The sequence below is a fragment of the Quercus lobata genome, chromosome 5 (genome assembly GCF_001633185.2).
Source record: "Quercus lobata isolate SW786 chromosome 5, ValleyOak3.0 Primary Assembly, whole genome shotgun sequence".
Lineage (NCBI taxonomy): Eukaryota > Viridiplantae > Streptophyta > Magnoliopsida > Fagales > Fagaceae > Quercus > Quercus lobata.
The window spans coordinates 72,486,183-72,510,913 of record NC_044908.1 but is presented as its reverse complement, the minus strand read 5'-3'; the positions used below and the strand labels follow the sequence as shown (position 1 = coordinate 72,510,913).

The following is a 24,731-nucleotide window of genomic DNA, read 5'->3' as shown; positions in this document are numbered from 1 at the left end:
ATAAATTTGATAAAAGTATAGAGGTATATCTTAAAAAAAATTAAAATTAAAAAGTTGTACATATTCATATACAATATTCCGAAATTTTCTATGATACACAATATATCTGTCCGTAACTGGGAAAAAAGTTACAGAAAAACATGTGTTAGCGGACTTCTTGAGAAATGTTGGGCTTTTACATTTCAACTAGTTGGGCCTTAGAAATTAAAACGTACATTATAAAATATATTTTTTTCTTTAGAAATAACAAAGAGTACTGGGTCTTTAGAAGCACGGGCTATAAAACTATCCAAAGAACTAAAAATAAAATCAAAGCACCTTTCAAGCCCAACAAAATACCATTTCGGCGAAATTAGGGCCTAAAGATGCTGACTATAAAACTAAAGTGGACCTTTTATTTTTTATATTTTGAGAATCAAGCTAAAGTGGACTTTTTTTTTATTAAGAAGAAACTAAAATGGACCTTGATTAAAAAAAAAAGGTTTGCACCTCATCTTTTTATATCTTTGTATGATCCAGCCAATAAGAGAGTTCATTAAATTCATAACTAAAATACAAAGACAAGGGATTAGCCATCCTTTAAAATCAATTAGTTAATATAATTATTTTTTTTTATAAATATTGTTTGGTTTTCAATGCCTAATAGTTGCTCCTAGTCAAAGGGGGACTTGAATGATAATTTTATTAATGCAAAAGTTAGAGCATATCTAATAGATAATGTAAAACATTTTTTCTTCCAAATTTTGGAAACCCAAGCCCAAAAATAGAGCTCCAACAAATTAGTTCTTAATGACCCAGACCCAGTGACAATGTAGTTCTAGTCTAGGTTTTGTTGGTAACAATATGTGGAGATCAGTTTGGTCTTTGGTAGTCCCAACAATAAATAGTTTGAGTAAGAAGGGTGTTTAGGTTGAACCTTTGTGCCCTGTGTCACCAGGCAGAGCAAACCATTTTAGGTTGAGTAAGAAGGGTGTTCAGGTTGCTTTTGTGGTCTTGTCCAGTGGCAAAAGATCAAAGATGTTTGGTCAGCTTAGTCTATTTAGATTACAGAAGACAAGTTGTCATCAATGTGATTTTCGAGACTTGTGTGACCAATTGCTTCACACTCTAGATAAAATTGTTCTTATGCGGGTTTTTGGAGGCTGTTATTCGTGATTATCAAGGAAAGGTGATTGGGGCATGTAGTTTTGAAGATGCTATGTGTTCTTACATTTGGTTTGCTTAGCAATTGTGCTCTCTTAGTCGCTCCTAGACAGTGATAAGTGGTAATGGTTAATGGGTTTTGGGTCTATTGGTTTGATGAACGCTGGTGGGTTGTGGGTGGAACAAAAGATTTTTTTTTTTTTTTTTTTTTGAGTTGTGAGTTGAGCAAAGTATATTTGTGAGTCTATTATGTATGGGTTGTAGGTGGTGAAAAAGAAGAAAGGGAAGTAATTGATAAGAAGAAATCTGATGAGAATGGATAAAAAAGTGAGACATTTGAGGATAGAAATTAGTAAAGGAAAAATAAAAGAATAAAAAGATTGTTTATATAAAATATAAAAAAGATAAATAATTAAATAGTTTGTTGGAGATATATTTGAAAAAGTAATTAGGTGAAAATCGAAACATGGTTTTTCCTCAAAATTTAGGTGAGAATCTTGAGATTGTGTTAAAGATGCTCTCTTAATTAGTAAAAAAGTTATAGTACTCTTTTTAGATAAGCTTGAGATTAACAGCTGTAAAGTTTTATCGAATATCACATCATTTAAATCAATTATTGTTTAAGAACATGAGGAAGACATCATCATTTTATTTTGTTTTCTTTTTTTAACCTTTTCAAAGTATATAGTAAAAAAGTCTACCCATTATGCGAAAGGGCAAATCCAATCTATCAATATAAATGTCTCTTACGTATATAATTATTTGTTACTCAGAACATTATATTATGCTTTCACTTCTACCTAACTTATTTAACTCATGCATAACTTTTTAAAGATTTCAACAAAACACCAAAAAGCACAAGGGTGCTTCATAGCAAATCAGAAGCAATTACGTAGAAGTTTCTATGTGCACAATGGATCAACAATTTTCTCCATGGAAGAGAAAATGCAAGGAAATTTTGAAATTGAGATTAGTCTTGCTATTCACATGCATGCACGTGTGATCATAAAAAAAAAAAATTGAAAAAAAGGGTGTTATTCTCTCCCATCTCATTTGTCTTCAGTCTTTAATTATAGTCTTTTTTCCAGTTCCCAGTACCCACGGCCCTTGGTGGAGCTGAAAGAGTAAAAGATCCTTGTACGGTGGATGATGTACGGTGCGACTCACAAAGTTCCAAGTGCGACTCACAAAGTTCCAAGTTTCTTTGTTTTTCTCTCTGTCTCTCTCTCTCTCTCTCTCTAAATTTTAATAGTATTACCACATGATTGGAATTGGATGGCATTACCCATAACGTGATGTCAATCAAGGTGGACGGAAAGTCAATAACGTATCCCAGTTGTCCAATTGAAAAAATTGTACCAAAATAATCCACGAAACTACGAGTACCACCCACCATTTCTTTGGAAAAAAAAATTAGTATTGGCATTTTTATAGTTGTATGAAGTTGACCTCTATATATATCATTCATTTTCATCATTCATGTCTTACACACGTAATTGCCTGGAAAGTCTCTACTTGGTCTACGATTTCAGGCCCTGATTAATTGTACAGAGTTTACGTGTCAAACTGTGGGCCGATTTTCTTGACTAGAATATTAACGAATATACCTTCAAAACTCTTTTTTATGTAAAGCCAAAAACAACGATGATTCTTTGCTTCTTGTAAACGATGTGTTTTTTTTTGTCTTTACTGTTCCCAAGATTGGGTCAGTGATTGATTAATTTGAAGGAAAAACAGAACAAAGATTAAAAAATAATTGAGAAAGTCTAATGATGTAACAAAACAGCTAAAATTTTTTCATTTTTTTTTTGTCTATGTATTTACTGAGAAATTTGAATCAAATTATTCAAAATGAAACAATAAGAAAAAATGAACTTTTGTGTTATAAACCCTCCCACAACAAGGACAAAAATTATGAACATCTAATCACATTCTCATCCCACCAAAAAAAAGGTAAATCCCCCCAATAAAAGAACAAGATTGGAAAAAAAAAAATTAAGGACAAGAGAAAATTATCAGGCCCAACTTCTAATTCCCTGGAAAATTGCCCATTTTGTTGCTATTGTTGGAGTTGCTTGTGGTCATGCTGGCACTGATATTGTTATTTGTAGTGGTGGAGGAGGTGTTATTATTTGGATGAGCTCCGCCACCAATGATGGATGAGATGGCAGCTGCAAGAGCTGCCGTGAAGTTTGGGTCAGCTGTGATGGCTGCTGTGGCAGCACTGACTGTGTCAGCCAATGAGGGCTGCTGCTGCTGCTGGGTTTGATGCAAGGGTAGTTGGGGTGCTTGGTGGCCCAATTGGGAATGTCCCATTTCTTGGGAAAGCTGGAGGCCCGAGAATTTGGACTGGTTGTAAAGTGCTTGACCAAAGACTTGTGGCAATTGTGCGGTTTGAACTGACCCAAAACCATTCTGGCCTTGACCTGGGAAATGGATGGGGAATTGGGTTGGGGGTCTTTGGAATTGTAATGGGTTTGGGTTATGTGTGAGATCTAGTGTCACAGTTGGAAATGGTGCCGACGCTGAAATTGTTGCCATGCTTGATGAACAAGGGAGAATAGCTCTTGCTAGCAAGTTTGGGTTCATTATCCCATCTGCACTTGACATGGACCCCGAGAGTAACATAGATGCAGCTGCTGTTGTTGTTGATGCCATGGCCATTGCAGCTGGTGGAAGTGGATGATTGTGGTTTCCTTCATAGGTTGTGATTAGAATTGATCGATCTTCGGCACAACGTTGAACCTGTAAAATTAAAAACCCACAATTCTTATTAGTCTAAACCAGAATTTACTGTATTTGATTGAAACTATATATAATTATGACTATAGCTAAATTCTATAATGGAACAATTCCAAGAATATAAAAAACTTACTTGTTTGCGAACAAGACAACCAACTGCCATAGTGCATCGATAATAAGCCCGGGGACATGGGTTTCCTTTGGCCATTTTTTGTCCATATTTTCGCCATTGGCAACCATCAGTAATCTGCAAATGAATCAAATTACATAAATTTCACTCATAAAAATGTACACCCTATTGTTGAAATTTGTTACAAGATTGACAAATTAACGTACCATGGGTGCTTCTGACCGCGCACGAACTGAGACACGAGCCTTTCTCATTGTGGCTTCGGTGGATTGATCAATAGGCTTGTTTGGAGTCAATTTTGGAGCCTTATTAGGAACCCAACCTTGTGATTCAGATTCTGGGCTCTCTTCCCTACCAACTTTTTTACCATCTCTATCCGAATCATATGGAACAACGTCACTGTTCTTCACAACATTAGAATTGTTCCTTGGCGATCCAGAAATGGTCCTATCTTCTGAGGAAGAGTTAGATATCTCGTCTGTCTCAGCTGTGGCACCAGGACCAGGATTCATAAACTGTATTGGTACCACTTTGGACCCTCCAACCTCAACTTTTCTCTCTTCAGATTTACCTTCAACAACCTGACCATAATACCAATAAAATTAACTTATTTATTTTGAACACATACACAATTATAATACAAGGACAAGACTAGGTATTTCCCAATTAAATTTATCCATTTTTATTAGGTGTAGTAGTGGTTGTTACCTCATTCTCTTGTGCACTATCGGTTCCATGAGTCTGTTGCTGTTGCATTAATGCTACAAGATGATTATGTAAGACGCTGTAATTGTTGCTCACTTGACCAAGCATGTCTTTCAACCTTTGATTTTCTATATTCATACGTTGGAGCTCCATTTGTAATTGTGCCAGCTGAAACATACACGTGAATCTCTTTAATGGGCAATCTTCCAAAATTATTGCAAAACAAAAAAAGAAACCCAAAAAAAAAAAAAAAAAAAAAAAAAGCTTTATTGTTTTTTTTTTCTTATCTAGAATAAATAGATAGATAATTTAGGAAAATCTCTTACCTCAATCTTGGCTCGCTTATCATCTGAGTCTGATGAAACCCCATCATCCACCGTTGATTGATCACTTCCGGTATTAGCAGTAAGAAGGTGTAACCCAGTCTATATTTAGAAAAAACAATAATTAGCATCAAAAGCAAATATCATAGTGATAAATTAATGATAATACACTTAAAAAAGAAGAAGAAAAAAGTGAAAATAAATTAGAGAGCATACGTTGACATCCAAATCAGGCCTTGAAGGAGCTTCACCAAGAGAATTCTCCTTCTTGACACTAACTCTATTAGCTTTGGAAGCATCATCATCACGATCATGGTGATCAGCATCTTCACTAGCTAAACGAGGCTTTTTGGCAAAGAAGTCAACCTCATCAACAACAGCCCTACGGGTCTCAACATGATCAGACGGTGGTGATGAAGCAGCAGCAGCAGCAGGCTCATGATGATGTTGATGATGGTAATCTCTACGGCCAAGATTCACCGGAAACATAGTATTATCGAGGCTGATCGATCTCTTGTTGTGGTGATTGTGTTGTGGGTGTGGCTGTGGGGGCCTTTTGTTGTTGCTGTTGTTGTTGTTGTTAAGGAAGAAACCGAGCGAGTCAGAATCAAGGGTAAGACCCCATCCTTTGTCCATAAAAGCAAGAAAGAAAGGTTTGTTTTTTTTAGAGACAAAGCAAAAAACCTATGGAGAGAGTAGCAGAGAAGAAGAGATTTTAAGAGAGAGAGAGAGAGAGAGTCAAAGAGAGAAAGAGAGAGAAAGAGTTTTTGGGGGATGAAAGAAGTCTGTGAAGTTTTTTACCGGTGCAATGGGCTCGCCTATAAAAAGGGTTTGGAACGAAGACCAAATGGATTGGAACTGGGATTTTTTATTTATTTTTTTATTTAGTTTTTTTAAAACTTTTTGGTGTGTTTTGAGACTTGAGAGAGAGCATTTGATGGGACTTTGCCATTTTGCGTCAGACGGTGCGTCACTCTGTCCAGATGGCTTTGGGGCCCACTGTTGTTTTGTAGACTTTCCCATTCTCGGATTTCCATTTCAATGGGTTGCCCCATTTTGTCTTCTGCACCCATTAACTTGCTCCGACATCATATTGATTTCATTTTTGTTTTTGTTTTGCTGTTTTACTCTCCTTTCACACTTTTCTTGTAAAGTTGAAAGTATCAATTAATCAATTTTTTAAAGATTTTATCAGTCGCAGTAACTAAGACTGTTTTTTTAACCAAAATCTACTAAAACACCCTTACTATTATTCTTCCTAAAAACAGTAACTTACTTTTATTTTATTTTAATAATATCCATGTACACGAGTTATAGGTGTTTCATGCTTTGTTTGAATTCAACTAGTATAAATTTAATTTCCTCTTAAAAACGGTAACTTTCTTTTATTTTATTTTAATAATATCTATGCACACAAGTTATAGGTGTTTCATGCTTTATTTGAATTCAACTAGTATATATGCCCCACTTTTAACAATTAACATTATGGTTCTTACTTCTTCTAAAAAGGGGAAAAAAAAAAAATTATGGTTCTTACTCTGTATTTTAACATTGTTTTCATTTTTCATTTTAAGAAATACTTTCTTTAATTTATAATGAAAACAACAATTACTTGTTCCTAATTCGAACCTTTATTTTATATATAATTATACATTATTGTGTAATTTTCAATATATAACTTAGTAGTTGGTATAAAAGTTTGATAAGATTTGTTTTTCTTAAACACGATATGATTTAAATCTATAAGATCTATTTAATGATGATTACTTACTAATTACTATCATAAGTTTAAGTCACCAACTCAGTTTTTAATACAAGACAATTCTTTAATATAAGTGAAATTTGAACTGAAACATCAAAAATTCAAATCCATGTTTTTCCAACTATCAAAATTTTCAAGCAATGTGTGAACATAGACAAATATTCATAACAAAGGTAAAATAAAATCCAAGTTTCTCCCACTATCAAATTGTATAAAAAAAATAAAAAACTAGATCCCCAATTTTGAATTTATTGAAAGCAATGTGAACATGGTCAAAATCCGGGTCGGGGGATCCCAAAAGAAAGGTTTGGTAGGTGGTAAGTACCGACCCAAATAGGTAGACAAAAAGGGGAAAAAGGAGAAAGTGAGTGATGGAAACGAGGTTTCGTCCACATTTCGTCAAGAAAGAGTTTGACTGGGTTTCATTTCTTCTATATATCTATAAAATCAAAGAAAAAAAGAAAAAAAGAACCCACCGCCCCGAACGGTGCGGCGCGTTCCACGTGAGGAAAAGAAAGAAAAATAAAAAAAGAAAAAAGAAAAAAAGTGTGGGGGATAGCCAAGTCAACGAATTTGACGGCCCGGCTCTTCTCTCTCTCTCTCTCTATGTATCTCATGCTATGCTGGTTTTTTTCTCTTCTGCACTGGTGGGGGCTGTTGCTGACTGGCGACCGGGTGGGCCAGTAGGCTAGTCTCTGCATGGCCCCACGTAGCATGACATGATATACCACGTTTCATATCTCTCTACATCTACCCCCGGGAACCATGTTGACTGTCTACCCGTGGGACCGAGTCACTTGCTTAGACTTTCTTCTTTCACCTATTGCCTCCCTCCTCTCTATCATATTCATTCATATTTATTATTTATATACTTCTTCTACTTGATACTAGTCTATTTTCTCTACGACTACTCATTAATACATACCTAGTTTTCTTTTGACTTTAGGTAAATAACACCGGGAGAATAGGTGGTTAAAATGGTTTTCTTTTTTTTATTCTTTTTAATTTGTCTAGGTAAATATTTAGGAAGTATCAAATGGAGTGTGAAGTCTATAATATTTTGTGGTCAAATCAACATAACAACTATGAAGATATGATAATCACAATATTAAAAAGCATTGTTAAATGAATGATTAAATTTTAAGAAATAGTTGCACTGGTAATTTAGTTGCGGATGCTCTCGCAAAAAAGGCTTCTTCCAACGTTGGTAGCCAAGTTTGGATGAATGCTTTACCTTCAGACATTGCCGTTTTGGTAGACTTTGATGTTCATTAGTTTTATTTTCAGTTCAATAAAGTCCCAGACTTGAGGTCTGGCTTCTCAAAAAAAAAAAAAAAAAAAATTTAAGAAATAGTTTATACTAAAGGATATTTCAGTAATTTACTATGGTATGTGATCTTAAGTTTGAGTCATGTGTTTACTCTACCCCTATTTAAAAAATTATAAAACTTACATATTAGATCTCATCTAGTAGTTCTCAATGTCTCGTGATGAAATCAAACAAGTTTGGGATTCCAAAACTCCTCCATAACATTTTGGGATCACATCTATGAGATTTCTTCCTGTAATTACTTAGCATATGTGGAATAAGAAAATTACACCCAAAACTAATTATTTGGGCACTTAAGACCTAATGTTTGTATTTTTACTTTACATTAGTATTATGCTTGTATGATGTATGATTTAATTAAAATTTAGATGTAAACTAATTAAATATTTAAGTGATATATATGAAAAATATAAATAGTAAAAATAATACAATAAAAATTATTTGAAGTTACGTAATGGATGCACATGGGTACATATCCAAAGAATATAATATAATTTAAAATAAATAATGAAACTTGTAACCACGACGGTTAGAATCCAACTTTTATTCTATTGAATTTTACATGATATGGGTAGAGGCAGAGCTACATCTAAGCTTAGCGGGCCATGGCTCCTCCAAATTATAAAAAAAAAAATAAATAAATAAATAAACTCTTTTACTTTATGTATAGTTATTAAAATTTTTAAATACTTAGTTTCAAAAATAGAAGCCCCCCCCCCCCCCCAAAAAAAAAGAAAAAAAAGTCTAATGATGCTTTTAAAAAATAATTGAATTTGTCAATTGGCCTATTAGTTATACAGACTAGGTAGGGGTGTCAATGTTCAACCCAACCCGTGAACACGACACGAACCCGACACTTGTTTTTTCAGGTTAGGGTTAGGCCTTAATGAGTTTGGGTCATAAACAGGTCGACCCGAAAGCGACACGATAAGAAACGTGTCATAAGCGGGTCAACCTGCATAACCCGCAATAGACACGTTTGACACATCAATTTATTTGTGTCAACCTGAAATGACCTACTTAACACAACTCGTTTAACTCGTGTAACAAATAAATATTTATTTTATTTTAGATTTGTCAAATACTTTTTATATCCAACATATATTTTAAATTTAAAAAGAAAAGTGAGTAATTACAAAAATTTACAAGGGATATAATTGGAAATTGAAACTTTACAGACTCTAAAACTATTAATACTTTTTTGGGGGAGGGGGGGGGGGGCATAGAACTTGCACAAATGAAATTGGATGAGCTTGTAGAAGATGTTTTGAATTTGAACATCAACAAAGAATCTATGGATGATAATCGTGGTCATAGTTAGGATTAGTCTACTGTTTGCTCAAATTCTTTCAATATTGATACTTAGCATTTGGCGAGTTCCAAAGATATTATATTTTTGTTGAACTATGTTATTTTATTTTTGTTATTTTGATTTTGGGTTGAAGTGTATGCACTTCTTTTGGAGTGTAAAGAACTTATTTCTAGATGAATGTTATATTTTTGTTGAATTATATTATTTTTAATATGGGTTGAAAACTTAAAGTGTATGCATTGCCTTTTGGGATGTAAAAAAAATTATTTCTAGATGAATGTTATATTTAATATTATGCAGGTTAAAATGGGTTGTGTTACATTCGTGTCAACCCAACACGACTCGTTTATTAAGCGTGTCAAATGGGTTGGGTCAGGTCAACCCACTTTATTAACAGGTTGGGTTAGGGTTGAAGAATCATGACACGATTATTAAATGGGTCGGGTTAGGGTTGAGTCATTTAATCGAATACCCCTACCTCGACACGACACGAACCCGACACGTTAACCTGAATTGACACCCCTAAGACTAGGTAGTTTTTGTTTTCTTAAATTCATTTTTTGTATATATTTAATATCAAACTAGACAAATTTTGAACACGCATTAGAATTTAAAACATGATAAATTCCCCTAAAAATATTATCTAGTGAATATGCATATGACAAAGTAGATAGTTTTTATACTATATATTTTATAAATTATGACTTAATCTAGCATCAAAATATTAAGGTTTATATATGTGTGTGTATTTATGCATGTATGTGATGGTTTATCTTGACTCTTGACTAATATATTAGTACTACAATTTGGCCCCTCCAAACAAAAAATTCTAGCTCTGCCCCTGAATATGGGTGGGTTGGAGGAGAAAATTGGCAAATGCCCCTTTCAAAAAAAAAAAAATCTAGCATTTTGCCCCATTTCCAAACTAATTAGAGAAATGCCCATCTTTTGAAACTTGATTTTTTCAAAATCGAGTTATAAAAAAAAAAAAATTTTGGAGCCCTATAATGGCGTTTTAAGTATCCTATAGTGACGTTTTAAGGACCTATAATGGCGTTTTGTAATCCGATCTCCATGAAGTCGAATTAAATGCAATTTTTTTTCTTTTTTTTTTACCTATAACTCGACTTCATGGAAATCGGATTACAAAACGCTACTATAGGTCCTTAAAAAGTCACTATAGGATCCTTAAAAACGTCACTATAGGGCTTAACTCGATTTTGAGAAAATCGAGTTTCAAAAGAGGGGCATTTCCCTAATTAATTTGGGAAAGAGGGCAAAATGCTGGATTTTTTTTTTTTTTGAAAGGGGCAAAAGCCAATTTTTTCCATGGGTTGGATATGAACTTGAATAATTAATTATTATATTGTGAATGTTTTAATTATAATAACTAAATAGCCGATTATTGTATAATTTTAAAAATTCTTATCCAATGTATAAGAGGGTATTTTTTTTTTCACTATTTAAATTACTAACAAGAATTCACTAACGGCATAGTACCATGGAAGTGACTCATTTATAGTCAGCAATATTGTTTTATTCACATTTTTCTTCTATTTTTATTGGATTTTGTTAACAAGTTCCTAAACTAAGATCCTTAAATTGTGGGAACAAGTGAATGTGCATTTAGTACGTAGTAGTTGATTATTTTAACCTTTCACTAAAAAAATTAAAAAAGAAAGTTGTAAAAAAAGAATTAAGAAAAGCACACACAACCACTTTCAATTTGTACGTGTCGCGTTCCAGTGAATTAACAATATATGTATTTTATTTATTTTTTTTTATACGTATTTTATTTATTTATTTCAAAGAATCTGCATTACATCTCATCATTAAACATTTAATATTCCTTCACGCATGTTTTAACGATATATGTTAGTAAAAGCTATATTCTTCTTTTAACTTTGATTATCTCACCAGTCACCACTACATATATAAATGATCATACTAGAGAAATTAATGAAGGGTTAGTCTCAAGTTTACACTTTGTGTAACTTTTTGTTGACATCTTTCATGTAGTTGATCAACTTGTTAAGTTAATATTACACCAAACAAATAACTTTTTATTTGATTAATATTTAAAAAAAATTATTTTTGGATTAAATGTTTATTTTCCTTTAATATGCACACAAAACTATGAAATAATTTTTTTTATTTACTATGAAATCCATAAATTAATGTTTTGCATCTAATTTGAAGTATAATTTTTTTTTGAAGATTTAAGAATGTTATAGATGTGATAGTTATTAATTTTTGATTGTCTTGATATTTTGCAATCTTGAAGTGTATAAAAAGACAATGTAATCCAATAGCAGGCTTCTCAAGAAATACATTTAATAGAAAGTTATAAAGTGGTATAACATTAATAAAAGTTGAGCATTATCATTTTCTTTTCAACTCCTCTCTGCTTCATCACCGTGCATCCTTAGCATAATGATCACTCCACAAGTACAAGTTTTTATGGGTAGAGGGGAGATATGGGTCAAGATTCAAATCTCCAGAAGTGATCTTTACACACATATGTTAAAGTATGATTTCTATCTCAATTGTTTTTATATAAAAAATCCTCTTTATTTTATCCATTTCATAGTTAAAATTTTATTTTATTTTGATCTAATAGTATACAGACTGTTATAAAAAAAAATAGTATACAAATTGTCACATTATTTAAAATTCTAAATGACGTGGTAGTTTATACTATAGTTTTGGATTCCATTTTGTTCTTACTAGAACGAATAGAAATTATTGTATTATTAAGAAAATCGGAATGAAAAAACTCCTCATTCCATCTCAGACTAAAATCTAGGTCATTTCGTCCAATTTTGATTAGTGATTTTGGTTCATTATGTTCAAATACCAATTTGGTCATTTTTTTTTTTTTTTTTTATATACAAAATAACCTAAAACTATGTTGATTGGATTTGATTATTATTATTATATTTCATTAATGATGAGTTAATATGAGTATTATATATATTAGCGGTAATCCCAAAACGGTATGCTAGAATTAACCGATACCTAAATACCCATTCCAAATTCCAATAGACAAACCGAAAAAGGCACCGACATGGAATTAATAACATTGTTTTATACACTTGATTTGTATAAGTTAGGGCTTGTTTGGATTGAGAGGGGGAAAGAGGAGTGGAGGAGAGTAGAGTAAAGTTAGCTAAAAATAGGTTAATTTTAGGCTAAATCTACTCTACTTTACTCTACTCCCTCTCCTTTCTCCTCAATCTAAACAGATCATTAATTTTAAACATGAAATGAATTCCTTTCAAATGATAATTTAAAAAATAAATAAAAATTACACTATATGTAACTTAAACCTAACCTATTAATGAAATGTTAGTTTTTTGGTGCACATGTGACACAAAAGTACTCCTATATATATATAAAATTTTTTTTTTGCACTTATTTCATGTAATCCTTTTCCCACTTCTTTTTTAAGATTATAATTGGCTTGGTGAGATCTAAATGCATACCATCCAATTTCTTTTATACATATATTTTTTTTCTTTTTAAATAATTTAAAAGTTACAATGAATAGAAATTTTAAACCTTAAAAATTTTTATTCAAAACACCATAATATGTCAGTTAAGGTACAAAACTCATCTATTGTAATCAAAGCTTGGGGAAGCATCAAGTTCATAGCTCGCCATAAGTTAGTTCGCCATAAATTTTATGATAAGGTTTCTGTAGATGACACCACTGGTCATTATCATTATCCACGAAAATTTAAAGTTCTTATCTTAAATTGCCCCGGCTTTATACGAACCCTTTTCTACCATTCTTTCTTGAATGGATAACTTACTTTTCTTCTTTACACGACGTTTGTTTTATTATAAATGTTTGAAGGAGCCTATATTATTGTGTAATGTCATCATCAGCCAAATTCAAGTTTCTCTCACAAGTTACTAAAGCATTTCACACTTTATTTAAATAAACAATGTTATTAATTTGCATTTGACTTTTAGACTAACATTTCCCAGCTTGCAAACTTGGTTTATCTGAATTTAAATTGGACTTCCACTAAAAAAAAAGGTGATTTTTTAATTGGTTATTTTGCAAGAAAGGTTTATAGTTCTATCACAGGATATTTCAGAGCAGTTTTATCTATTAATTTTATGATTTGTTAAAAGAATTACCACCTGATTTGTAGATTGTATTCCATACTGATTTTTATAGTAATAATAATTGACTTACCTTTTTCTTTTATATTAAAAAAAAATGGATGTTTCAGAGGGTTGTTAATGATTTCATTCATGCCATATTTGGTGACTTACTTTAGATTATATCAAGTGTTTTTTTTTTTTTTTTTGGGAAAATTTTCAGTTAAATTTATGTAGATGGTTGTTTTATTAAGCAATCAAATCTAAAAATTAAACTTTAATTAAAGTGGTTCATTAAATCGAAAGGTGAACAAACGTTCTCAAACAAGCTGCCCTTCATTTTCCACTTCGCAGTTTATTGTTATCTATTTTTTGGGCTGAAGCTATTATCTATTTAAACGCAGAATTGAGAATTTTTTTGGGTGATTTTTTACAAAGTGATGAAGGAAATTAATAGAAAATGCTTTATATATATTCATCCCAAACCCACCTCAAAATGATTATTCTAACTTCTAAAAGGTAATCATCTGAAGTCCACCTAAAAAAAAAAAAAAAATACAACTTCTAAGGTAACTAGATTAAGCCTATTAATTACTAAGAAATGAGTGAAGATGTGTATACCAATTCTTTACTAAAATAATGTATTTTATGTAAATGAACTTCGACTTTCAAGGTCTAGGATAATGTTCATAGACCGTAAGGTAGTAAAATAAGATTTATAAGTTTAAACTATTTATAAAAGTCTTTAAGCATGCTATGAGATTTAATGCTTATTTACAAAACTGCCTCTTTGTTTAATACTCTTAATTATTTGAGGTTTTGTCTTCAAGTAACTCGTTTGCGGTGTACCATTCTAACGGTGAAAATTACTGTACCATGATTAGACTAATCCCAGAAATCTTGGTGATAATACTGCTAATTTTGTCTTTATTTATAAGTTTAATATTTTTTTTCTTTCTGTTACACCTGGTTTTTCAATCTCTTCTGACGTACTTTTGCTTTACTCCCTTCAATTCTATTTAATGTTTCTTTTGAAAATTGTTGAAGAGGGAAGGTGATGGTTTGTAGAGTAACCCCAACCAATAAAAATTAATGGTAGCTTCCTTTGTTTACCTTTGACCAATAAGAGTTTTATTTTGTAGGAAAGATCTTAATTTTCTTGTTTTAGACTTTTGTAGGAAACTTAAACATCAAACCTTTGAACATCTCTCTCTTGGTCAAGAAAAAATGTCGGCCTAATTTTGACCATTGGATTAATTTGAAAGAGTGGATGCACTTATACCTACTCGAAAAATTTTATAATCTTTTTCACAACTATTAAGGTGATATATTGAGATTCGTGCTAACAAAATAATGTTGATAATCGACCCGAAACAAAATACTCTTTATCTTGCTGTTAAAATTTTATTTAATGAATTTAACAACATACAAAGTGTAACATCATTTAAAATTTTAATTGATGTGATACTGGATGAATTATTAGATTTATAACATTTTAATTTTATCTTTGTATGAAAATCATATAATTCTAATCACAACATGTCATCAGTGTGAACAATATTTGTCTTTAACTTATCCCAATTGTTTTGCTGATAAGCCAAACTCATACATTGGACTTGAAAATTAGAATCCATCAATTATTGAAGAACTTTTCCATGCATGCAACATTGTCTTATTAGGAAATTGGTGCACAAAAGGGAAATAGTAGGGAAAAGTTAGTAGGTTTCTCTTCTTTCCTCAGAATCTGTTCAAACTTCAAACATACGGCGCCCAAAGTTAAGGGAAAAAGGTTTAGAAGAAATGAATAGTGACAATTCAAATAGAGAATCAAGAGATCCAAAAGAAAAGCAAAGAAAAGAAGAGTAAAGTCGTGCTTTGTTCATTTTCTTTGACAAAAAAAGGCAGGTTTACAACGTGTGCATTTTAACAATGGCTTTAATATGAGTGACTTTTGGTGGTTTCTTTAGGTACCCAAGTTTTATTTCCTCTGCGACCTGATTCTGTATTGTCAAATTTAAGCCTCTTTGTGTACGCATTTTCTTTCTGAAGCTTCATGGTAGTTGGGTTTGAATTAAAGGAATGGCATCCCCAGTTTTATTTTTTTTTTTCACTTGAAGAAAAGTACTTCCCCACCAACCAACGTGCTTGAAGAAAAATGACAAAATTATCAGACGAGTCAATTTACTTCAAAATTTGAATATTTGAAGAGCCTCCAATGAACTCATCAATGCATGAATTTGACTTTCTGATAATTGATTTCTGTATCTAGATCCAGATTTTTTTTTTTTTTTTTTGGATTTAAAAAAAAATGTAAATGATTAAGGTTAGAAAAAAAAAAAATCAGGGTTGTACATTTCTCTCCTCCGCCATCTTCTTTTACTCATTTTTCTTTCCACGACAAAGAAAAACTCAATGTAATCAGAGGTGCACATAGGTTAAGTTATATTAAATTTAGAATTTTTGTCAACTTAATCCAAAGTTAGGAGTCAATTTCGTATCGAAAGTTATTTCAACCTTTTTAAATTGGAAAATATCATTGTGTTAGGTTAGGTTGAGTTATCAGCTTGGGACCATTTTTTTCAGATTTAATAAAAAAAAAAATTTGGGTTCAATTTTCAATTATTTAAATCAATAATTAAACAAATAATTATAATTTATAACATAAAATACAGTCGGCACTCTTGATGTTTAAGCTAATGCTAAGCAAATCCATGATATATATTTAAAAAATAATCAATTTGGTCCCTAAAGTATATTCTCCTAGAAATGCAATTATTATATGATGAGAATGCAAATTGTCATATTTTTCTCCCTTAATGTTTAGTTTTTTATATTTATTTGGTGCTTAAATGTACTCATTATTCTTATATTTTGATTTAGGATGCAAATGGAGGCATTAAGTGCAAAACGTAGCTAATTGGGCGATTCTGGACAGCTTTGACATCGCTTCGTAGTCTAGGCATAACTCTCTCATCCAAGCTCTGATTGAGATGATTCAAGATGCTATGGAACTCCAAGACAAAGCTCTACAACTTTCATGTTTTGAGTTTTGAGAGATACGGGTTGCATCAAGGTCAAAATCAGACTTGAAGTTGCTGCACCTGCACTGCTGACGTTCTGGAATGTTCCTTTGCCTGAAATTCTAATACGCGTATCTGATGTGGTTTATTTTTGGAAGCCTCCAGATCTGGTGCAAGAAATTTCCAGCTAAAAAACACCACTTTCCTAGTTGTATTAGGACTTTGTTTTATTTTTAATATTTTTTCTTAATTAGTTAGATTTGGATATTATTATTGAGAATATTTTTAGGAGATTTTGTAGGCTTGGGAAATGGGGAATTAACGTGTAAAAGGGGGAGGAGAAATTAGAATTAGATAGACACACACATATCTCTCTCCCCTCTTCTCTAATTTTTTTCCTTTGAATTTTCATCATGGCCTTGCGTGGCTAAACTTTTATACTTGGTCGAAAGAAACTGAAGTCTCAGAATAAAACTGTGAGATCTAATTTGTTTTTATTGTTCAATTTATGCTTTGAATATCGGATGTTCTTCTGTGCTTATTTTCATGATTGTCTCGTTTAATTACTAGGAGGCCTACTAGTTTATTATTCGTTGCAATCTACTGTTAGGTTAGATATCAAATCCGTAATTGTTTGATCTCTCTAACTTGTGAAGCAATCAAGATTTAATGATTTGCTATGTCAAAAATTATTAGATTTTAGAAAGAATGCTCGACTAAATTAAATGCAACCGCTTGTGTTTGTGCTATTTAGTTTCATCGATCTCTCTAATTCTTAAGGCTGCTACTAGATTAAACTTTTAGCGCTTGTCTTGGGTTGTTTAGTAGTTAGGGTTTATTAGATCACTTGTTTTTTTAATTAACTATGACTAAGGAGAGATAAGAAAATAGTTCCAACAGTGAATATTCAAAGTGTGAATTGATATATACTTGCATCGATGATCAGTTGTAAAATTCCGATGCTGGATGTTGACTTGGACCAAGGTTTGTTCTCTTGATTGATTTCGATATTTTAATTTGAATTGTTCCTTTATTGTTTTTCTTAAAATTGTTTTCATTATACTCAAACCCACCCCCCCTCCTTGTTCACGTAGCATAAAATTAGGCTAGATACTTTCCGTGGGAACGATCCTTACTCGCATTACTACATATATTTTTAGGAGTATAGGTTTTATTTTTGGTTGCCTGCGACATCACACCATTATATTTAGCATATGGTTCAGGAATCAAATTAGCTAATTTTGAAGTGTCATAGACCTGCTTGACAATAGTTCAAACTTCAGAGATGATTGTATTTTACCCTAATTTATACAATTAGACTCATTGTAAACTTGGTTAAGCTTATTTTAATAACTTTATTTTTTTTTTTATTGTGTAAAATTACAGCTATACTTTGATGAAAAAATATGATATTTTTAAGAAAACAATACTTTCTCATTTGAGATGAAAATAAATTTATCCAAATAAAGCTTAATATTTTAATTAATTTTTTTTTTCAAAATTTCAAAATAAATTAAAAAGAACACCCAAAATTTGAAATAAATCAAAATAATAAATAATAAAAAAAATTCTTAAACATAACATAGTTGAAAATTTTGTCAACTAAAACCCAACCGAACTTGATTTAGAATACAACTCAACCTATCAATCCGACTCGACTTGAGAGACTACTGAGTTGAATGCACCCCCTTTTATATGTAATGGTGAAATAATTATATGTATACACAACAACTGAAATTCTAAGGCACAACAAGAATATATATATATATAAAAGTTTGATTTAATGTTACCATGTAATATGCTACTCTATGCCCAAATTCAATGGCCTTAAAATTTTGTTACAAATTGTTGAAGCTGCAATAGATTACTGGACGATACCGATCATGAAAGTTCTCATTATATATTTTTTATGAACTCATTATTTTTAATATACTGTTTTCAATTTTTTAATATAAATATAGGCGTTTAATTTTACTATAACAAGTGTATAAGCATCATTTTTTTTACCAGATCATGTCGATAAGGTGATCAAGCGTGAATTGTCTTCAATTATTTTATCGCTTAGATCATCCAAATGCACTATTGAATTAAAACTTTGGCATCATTTAAGGATACATGGGACAAAAGTCAAAAACTTATGTCAATTTACAGTTGAGTTGTATTTGAAATGGAGAGATCATTTTCCATTTTTAAATACATCGTCTCAACTTTCAATTTAGCTTCCTTTTACAAATTCTTTTAGAAATTGATTTTTAAAGCCTTTAGATTTTAGTAGATTGTTTTTTTTACGGGGAAAAAAAAATTTTTTCTAATGTCTACACTCTAAAGCATGACTTGATCATAATAATATAGAGTGTTTTAATCTGAATTAAAAGATCCCTAAGAATCTTTAAGTTCTTAAACCCTAAAAAATCCTAATTAAAACATTAAACTTATTAGGATAAACTACGTATTTGGTTTATATCATTTACATTATATTTCAATTTGGTCTCTAACTTTTCAATTGTGTCAATTTGATTCCTAACCTTTTAGTACTATGTCAATTTAATCTCCGTTATCTCTTGGATGGAAATTATTGATGTGGTTAATAGCCAAAATAAAATATTAGTTTATTACCACATCAACGGAAATTAATTTTTATTTTGGTTATTTACCACGTCAGCAATTTCTATCAAAGAGATAAATTGTCATGACACTAAAAGATTAGAGACCAAATTGACACAATTAAAAAGTTAGAAACTAAATTAAAATATGGTGTAAATGATAGGTACCAAATACGTAATTACCTAACTTACAAACTAAAACCCCAAATTCTAAAACACGTGTACAATCTAGAGTTTTTTATATAATGATTTTATAATTAGATCCAACTTAAAGTTAAAGACAAAACTTAAGTACAGTACTTAGGTGCTACTTCTTAAATTCCTCTCTTAAAATTCAAACATGTGGCTGTTTTCTCTATGATGGAATTGTATTGTTAGTTAAATACAGCCACATAGCTGAATTTTAAAAGGAGAATCTAAGGAACAACACTTAAATATTGTATTTAAGTTTTACCCTAAAGTTAAATATTCTTTCTCAAGTGAAGAGTGAAAGCATGTTTTGTATTTAATAAAGTGTTAACTTTTAAAGTTATGTTAACCAATTACTCTAAAGTCTAAACATTAGATATATAATGCATGTTATGAATTTGTGGAATGATGTGAGTGATGCACCCCTTGCTTGATTAATACTGCAAGGTTTCCGAGTCCAAAAGAAGGATTTAGAATGGTTAATCATTTATTGACTAGATTAGTCAGCTAGTGCAGGGCAGGTACAAATTCCTCATTGCGATTTTCTCTTTTCAAAAGATCTAATTAAGACGCATCCATTATTTCTTCATTCGCAGCTCAATATCACAAGTCTTGTTAGCTATTTACTACCCAAGACTCATCCAATGTATCTTTACTTTTTTTCAATTAAGAAAAAAAAAAATGAATAAAAAATAAAACAAATAGTTCTCTTAAAATTTAAAAACGGACTTATTATGAGGATAAATAGGCTTCTCTCTTGTATTTCAAATCCTTTAGCACCGAGTGAATTATTCTTTTGCCTTTAAACAATAGCTAGCACAACCATATGGTTCATACCGATTTTCTTGGTGATTGTTGAAAGATAATCGCTAGTATTAATAGTATTTAAAGATACGAGACTTTGTTTTCTCTTCTTTTTTATTTGCCCCCAGATTTTAATTGATTTATTTTTCTTGTTGGGTAAGAGATATCGATAATAATGAAAGGTTGCATTATATAGCATGGGGAAGAGCATCAAAAATAGTAAATCGATCAAAATGTCAACACCCCGACCCCCTAAAACTACGAAAGCTTCTAAATACACACATCGAAGAAAAAGACAGTTGACTGAGATTATCATTGACCATGTGATACTTCCCACGTGGCTTACTTGCATGACACAGGAATTTGGTGTACGGGTTAGGTTGGGACAGCTTGGATTAGAGAAAAATTAGCACACTATCCATCAAGAACCATGCTGTGAACGGCATTGATGAGAAGGTTGGCGTAAACCCACAAATAATTTAAAGATACCTTTCACACTACGGGACAAAATCATGTCAATTTATTTTTCACTAATGTTAAGCACACATTTAATTGTAATTAGAGTAGTATTCTTTCACATCTACTCATTGCTGGCTTCAGCAAAAAAAAAAAAAAAAAATCTACTCATTGCTGGCTTATGATAATATAAATCTATTGATATGGAATATGATGTTTCAACAGTTGTGAAAAAAACAAATTTTTGCATTTGGAAATTTGAGGGGATTCTGGTAGTATATTTGGTATTACTCTTATTATCATGTGGTGTGAGGCCAATACACAAATGTTGAAATTAGAGTATTATTCTTTCACATCGACTCATTGCTGGCTTATGATAATAAAAATATTCGATATTATATATGCTATTTCAATAGTTGTGAAAAATATTGTGCATTTAGAAATTTAATGGAATCCTGGTAGTACGCGTGGTATTACTCTTATTGTTATGTGATGTGAAGTCAATGAGTCCACACTAGATATATACTCATTTTTATTTGGGGAAAAGAAATTGTCTTTAAAAAAAAAAAAAGCTTAAACTTTAATTTAAAAGGTCTGATTTTTCTGGAAAGCACCTTGATAATTCTTTAATTGGACAAGTCATCTTTGGTTCTTTGTTTCAACCACTTTGGCTTCTTCTGATTCAAAATTTTCCTTTGTTTATTTACGTGGTTCAAACACATTTCTCTCAATTTTCAAACGCCTTTGAGACCGACAAAACCATCACAGTCTTCGCCATATATATATTTGACATGAAACAACAAACCACGATTACCCCTTTTTTTTAAATATAGAGTGAAAACAAAAGAAATCCATCATTCATTGTCAACTAGACAGCGAACTCGTTCTTGACTTTAGTCCTCGTGTTTATTTTTTTACCACACACACACAAACCCCAAAACAAACACACACAAACATACCGGACCCAATAATATATATTATTTGAAAGCAAGCTTCTTATTTGATGCTTTGCGTATGTTTTGAGTGGGGGGGCTACTCACTCCTTGCGACCTGGTTAATATGTGACTAAATCAATCTTGAGGCCAATTTGGTTCTGTCTGTCTATAATGGGATGTTGCTTTGAAACGGCACCAAATCCTTGTTTTTTTTAAGTTTTTTTTGGCCCTGTTTGATGAGTGAAATTATATACATACAAAGAAAAAAGGCCAATTCTATCTCTCTTGAACTTTCTAGTGAAAATTATAAGAATTAGTTGATAGAAAATTTCGTCTATAGAAAGTGATTTAGTAGTATACATAATACATCTCAACGCATGTAATCTATTTTACTACCAAATTTATCTAGTATTTTGCTGAAATCATATGAGAAAAGATTGGAAAAGAGGAAAATTCAGATTACTGCTTATGGACCCAGCATCAAACCTAAATTTCCCCAGAAGTATGGGAAAAAAAAATTAACCCTATTTGCAATCATTTGTTGCGAGTCTTGTGACTAGTTGTGAATGAATATGAACAAACATATTAATTGAAAACCCAATTCAAACTGATCCTCTAAGATTTGCAAGGTAGGTTAATCCAATGTATGAAACCCATCTAATAAAGGCTTAGATAGCTAAAATACAACTCGGGTCTCTCAAACAAGGTTGAAAGTTGAGACTATAGCCCCCCTACCGGTACCCCACCCTTTGTGAAAATTGATTTCGATGCTACACTGAGAACAACAAGGCATGTCTACCTCGTTTGGGGGGGGGGGGGGGGTGAAGAAATCACAAACTTGAAGTTCTTTTCCTTTGCATTAACATTCTAAAGCTTGACGATCCCCATATTATTGAAGCAAGTACAAGTGTACAACATTTTGGCCGCTAAAAAAGTGAAAGACTCAAGCTTTAAAGTTCATGACTCATTAAGGACACGCTTTAAATATCATTCAACCATCCAAGCTTGTACTTGTTCAGTTCATTAATCGATAGAAGCTACTATACTATAGAGAACATTAGATCCAGCTCCATCTTGTAATAGCTTGGTAGCCATTACACTCTCTTGTTATAGGGTGGGAATAATTTCCATCGTGATACGCCAATTGTTCTCTTGAGTCTTGACCAAACCCAATTATGAAGAGCGACATATTCCCCTTTTTTTTGGTTGCTAATTTGATAGTGTTACCGTGGGAGATTTGAATGCCCAATCTCTTAGTAAAACTAGGAGTTGTTAACCTATTAAGTTATAATATTAACCAATAATTAAAAAAAAAAAAAAAGAAAAAAAGAAAGAAAAGAAAGTGGGATCAAGGGGACCATAGCAGCCCCTCCCCAATATTTTACTTCCTCCAAATTTTTTATTTGTAAATATATTCACAAAAATGACCAATTGGTTTGGGATAAAAAAAATATAGAAGGACAAAATGATGAAAGTGGGGTTATGGTACTCGTTTGGAAAAATGTTGGAGAAGGGAATTCAAATCCGAAGTCTAACGGAATTCATAAGGTAAGATCTCCTAGCCCATAAAACTCTATGATATTTATATAAGATGAAGATAAGCTATTAATTCCTACTTTCATTTAGGCCAAAATACTTGAATTTCTAGGTCGGTTCATAGTTCATACTGTCCCTTTCAAGAACCATATATTGATGGGCCTAAAAGTTGAAATTCGGACTTTGGAGGCATGGTGTGGGGTGGACCGTGTGCTTTGTGTTAAACCGCTAAAAAATAAAGAATGGTCCAAGAGTTTCTAACTTTCAATAGATAATTAAGCCTAAGGCTGTGGACTTTAATAGAAAAGGTTTCCCTTAAGTGCAAGAGAGAGAGGCATGTAGAAGATGCCTTTCACACCATGTCATATGTGGAAACTGGTTTGAAATTTCATGACTTTCTTTCGTGTGACAATGTTGATCATTTCATTTTAGAGTGATTTCCATAAACTTTCTAGTTTTTTTATTTATTTTTAATTTTATGGTATCTTTTTTTTTTTTTTTTTTTTTTTTTTTGAGTTCTTAATTTTATGGTATCCTCTAAAGTTTTTGCAGATTTGTCAATGTATGAAGGCTTTCTTTTTAGACCAAACTATTCAACTAAAATAATAAGCCTATGTATATGTTCACTGCCTCTCAAATCCTTTGGTAATTGTCAAACAAAGTGCTTGGACATTTCGCATTTTGGTTCCTTTTTAAAAAGATTGTAAGTTGTTCACGCAAACCGCGTTAATATAAAGTCTTTGGTATTATTTCTTGGTGGCCATTACTAGACAAACTTGTTTGAGCTTCCTTTTGCTTTGCATAGATTAAAATGACATTTGTTTGCCGTAACAATTCAGGCTGTCACAAAGAACTTGACTATTGGTACATTTGTGCAATGCATGGATAGCGACAATTAAGTGATAGTAGAAAAAGGCCCATGACCATAATCAAAGCTTTAACACTAAAAAGGGAGGGAAATAAAACTAAAAAGTGTTGAATGAGGAAAACGTTTAGACAAATGACATTACTTATTTTATAATCTTATTTTGAAAAGTATATGCTTTATACTGAAGTTGGTGAGGTTTTATAATCATGGATAGGTTTGATTTTCTCTCTACTTCCTCACTAATTGAATGGCTTATTTGTTTACCCATTTGTTGAGCCAAATGAGGTGTCCTAAGTGCAAGTTAAGGAAAAAAGAAAAAAGAAAAGGAAAAAAAAAAGGTCATGAATATGAAGTACATGATGCAAATCACAAAAAGAAAATTTCTTGAAAGGACAGGTAAGAAAAATAAATAAATAAATAAAAGAAAGAAAGAATTCTAGGAGAATGCCCACAGAAACCGTGTGAAATGGAAGTCTTGTGGAAGTGGCCAATATATTGTGATAGTCAATAATGAAGTCATAAAGACTAAAGTAATGTAATTGGGAAAGGGACTCATGGATGATTCTGATATTTGATCCTTGTAGATACACGGGTAGTATAGCAATATAGCAAAGCAAGCAATACGAACCCAAGTATGTAAATGAATGAAAAAAAGGAACATTATTAGCATGATTATTATAATAAGAAACATAAAACATAATTAATACTGCAAAGATTTGCAATCACTAGTGGTAAAATACTAGATTTGGAGAATTTGCGA

The 24,731-nt window shown here is 31.7% G+C and overlaps 1 protein-coding gene across 1 annotated transcript; it reads right to left on the bottom strand.

Annotated features, from left to right (window-relative positions):
- Positions 1-2,962: 2,962 nt before the first annotated feature.
- On the bottom strand, positions 2,963-5,880 carry LOC115992080 (probable WRKY transcription factor 31). Its single transcript, XM_031116128.1, has 6 exons — positions 5,260-5,880; positions 5,047-5,145; positions 4,724-4,888; positions 4,222-4,596; positions 4,019-4,132; positions 2,963-3,888 (listed from the first exon to the last, which is right to left on the bottom strand). The coding sequence occupies exons 1-6, from the start codon at positions 5,677-5,679 to the stop codon at positions 3,172-3,174; spliced, it is 1,890 nt and encodes a 629-aa protein (XP_030971988.1). The 5' UTR covers positions 5,680-5,880; the 3' UTR covers positions 2,963-3,171.
- Positions 5,881-24,731: the final 18,851 nt, after the last annotated feature.

Coding starts and splice junctions, on each gene's coding strand:
- LOC115992080 (XM_031116128.1), bottom strand. CDS start 5,679: ATGGACAAAGGATGGGGTCTTACCCTTGATTCTGACTCGCTCGGTTTC. Junction 5,146..5,259: donor GGCCTGATTTGGATGTCAAC/GTATGCTCTCTA, acceptor TTCTAAATATAG/ACTGGGTTACACCTTCTTAC. Junction 4,133..4,221: donor CGCGGTCAGAAGCACCCATG/GTACGTTAATTT, acceptor ATTCATTTGCAG/ATTACTGATGGTTGCCAATG.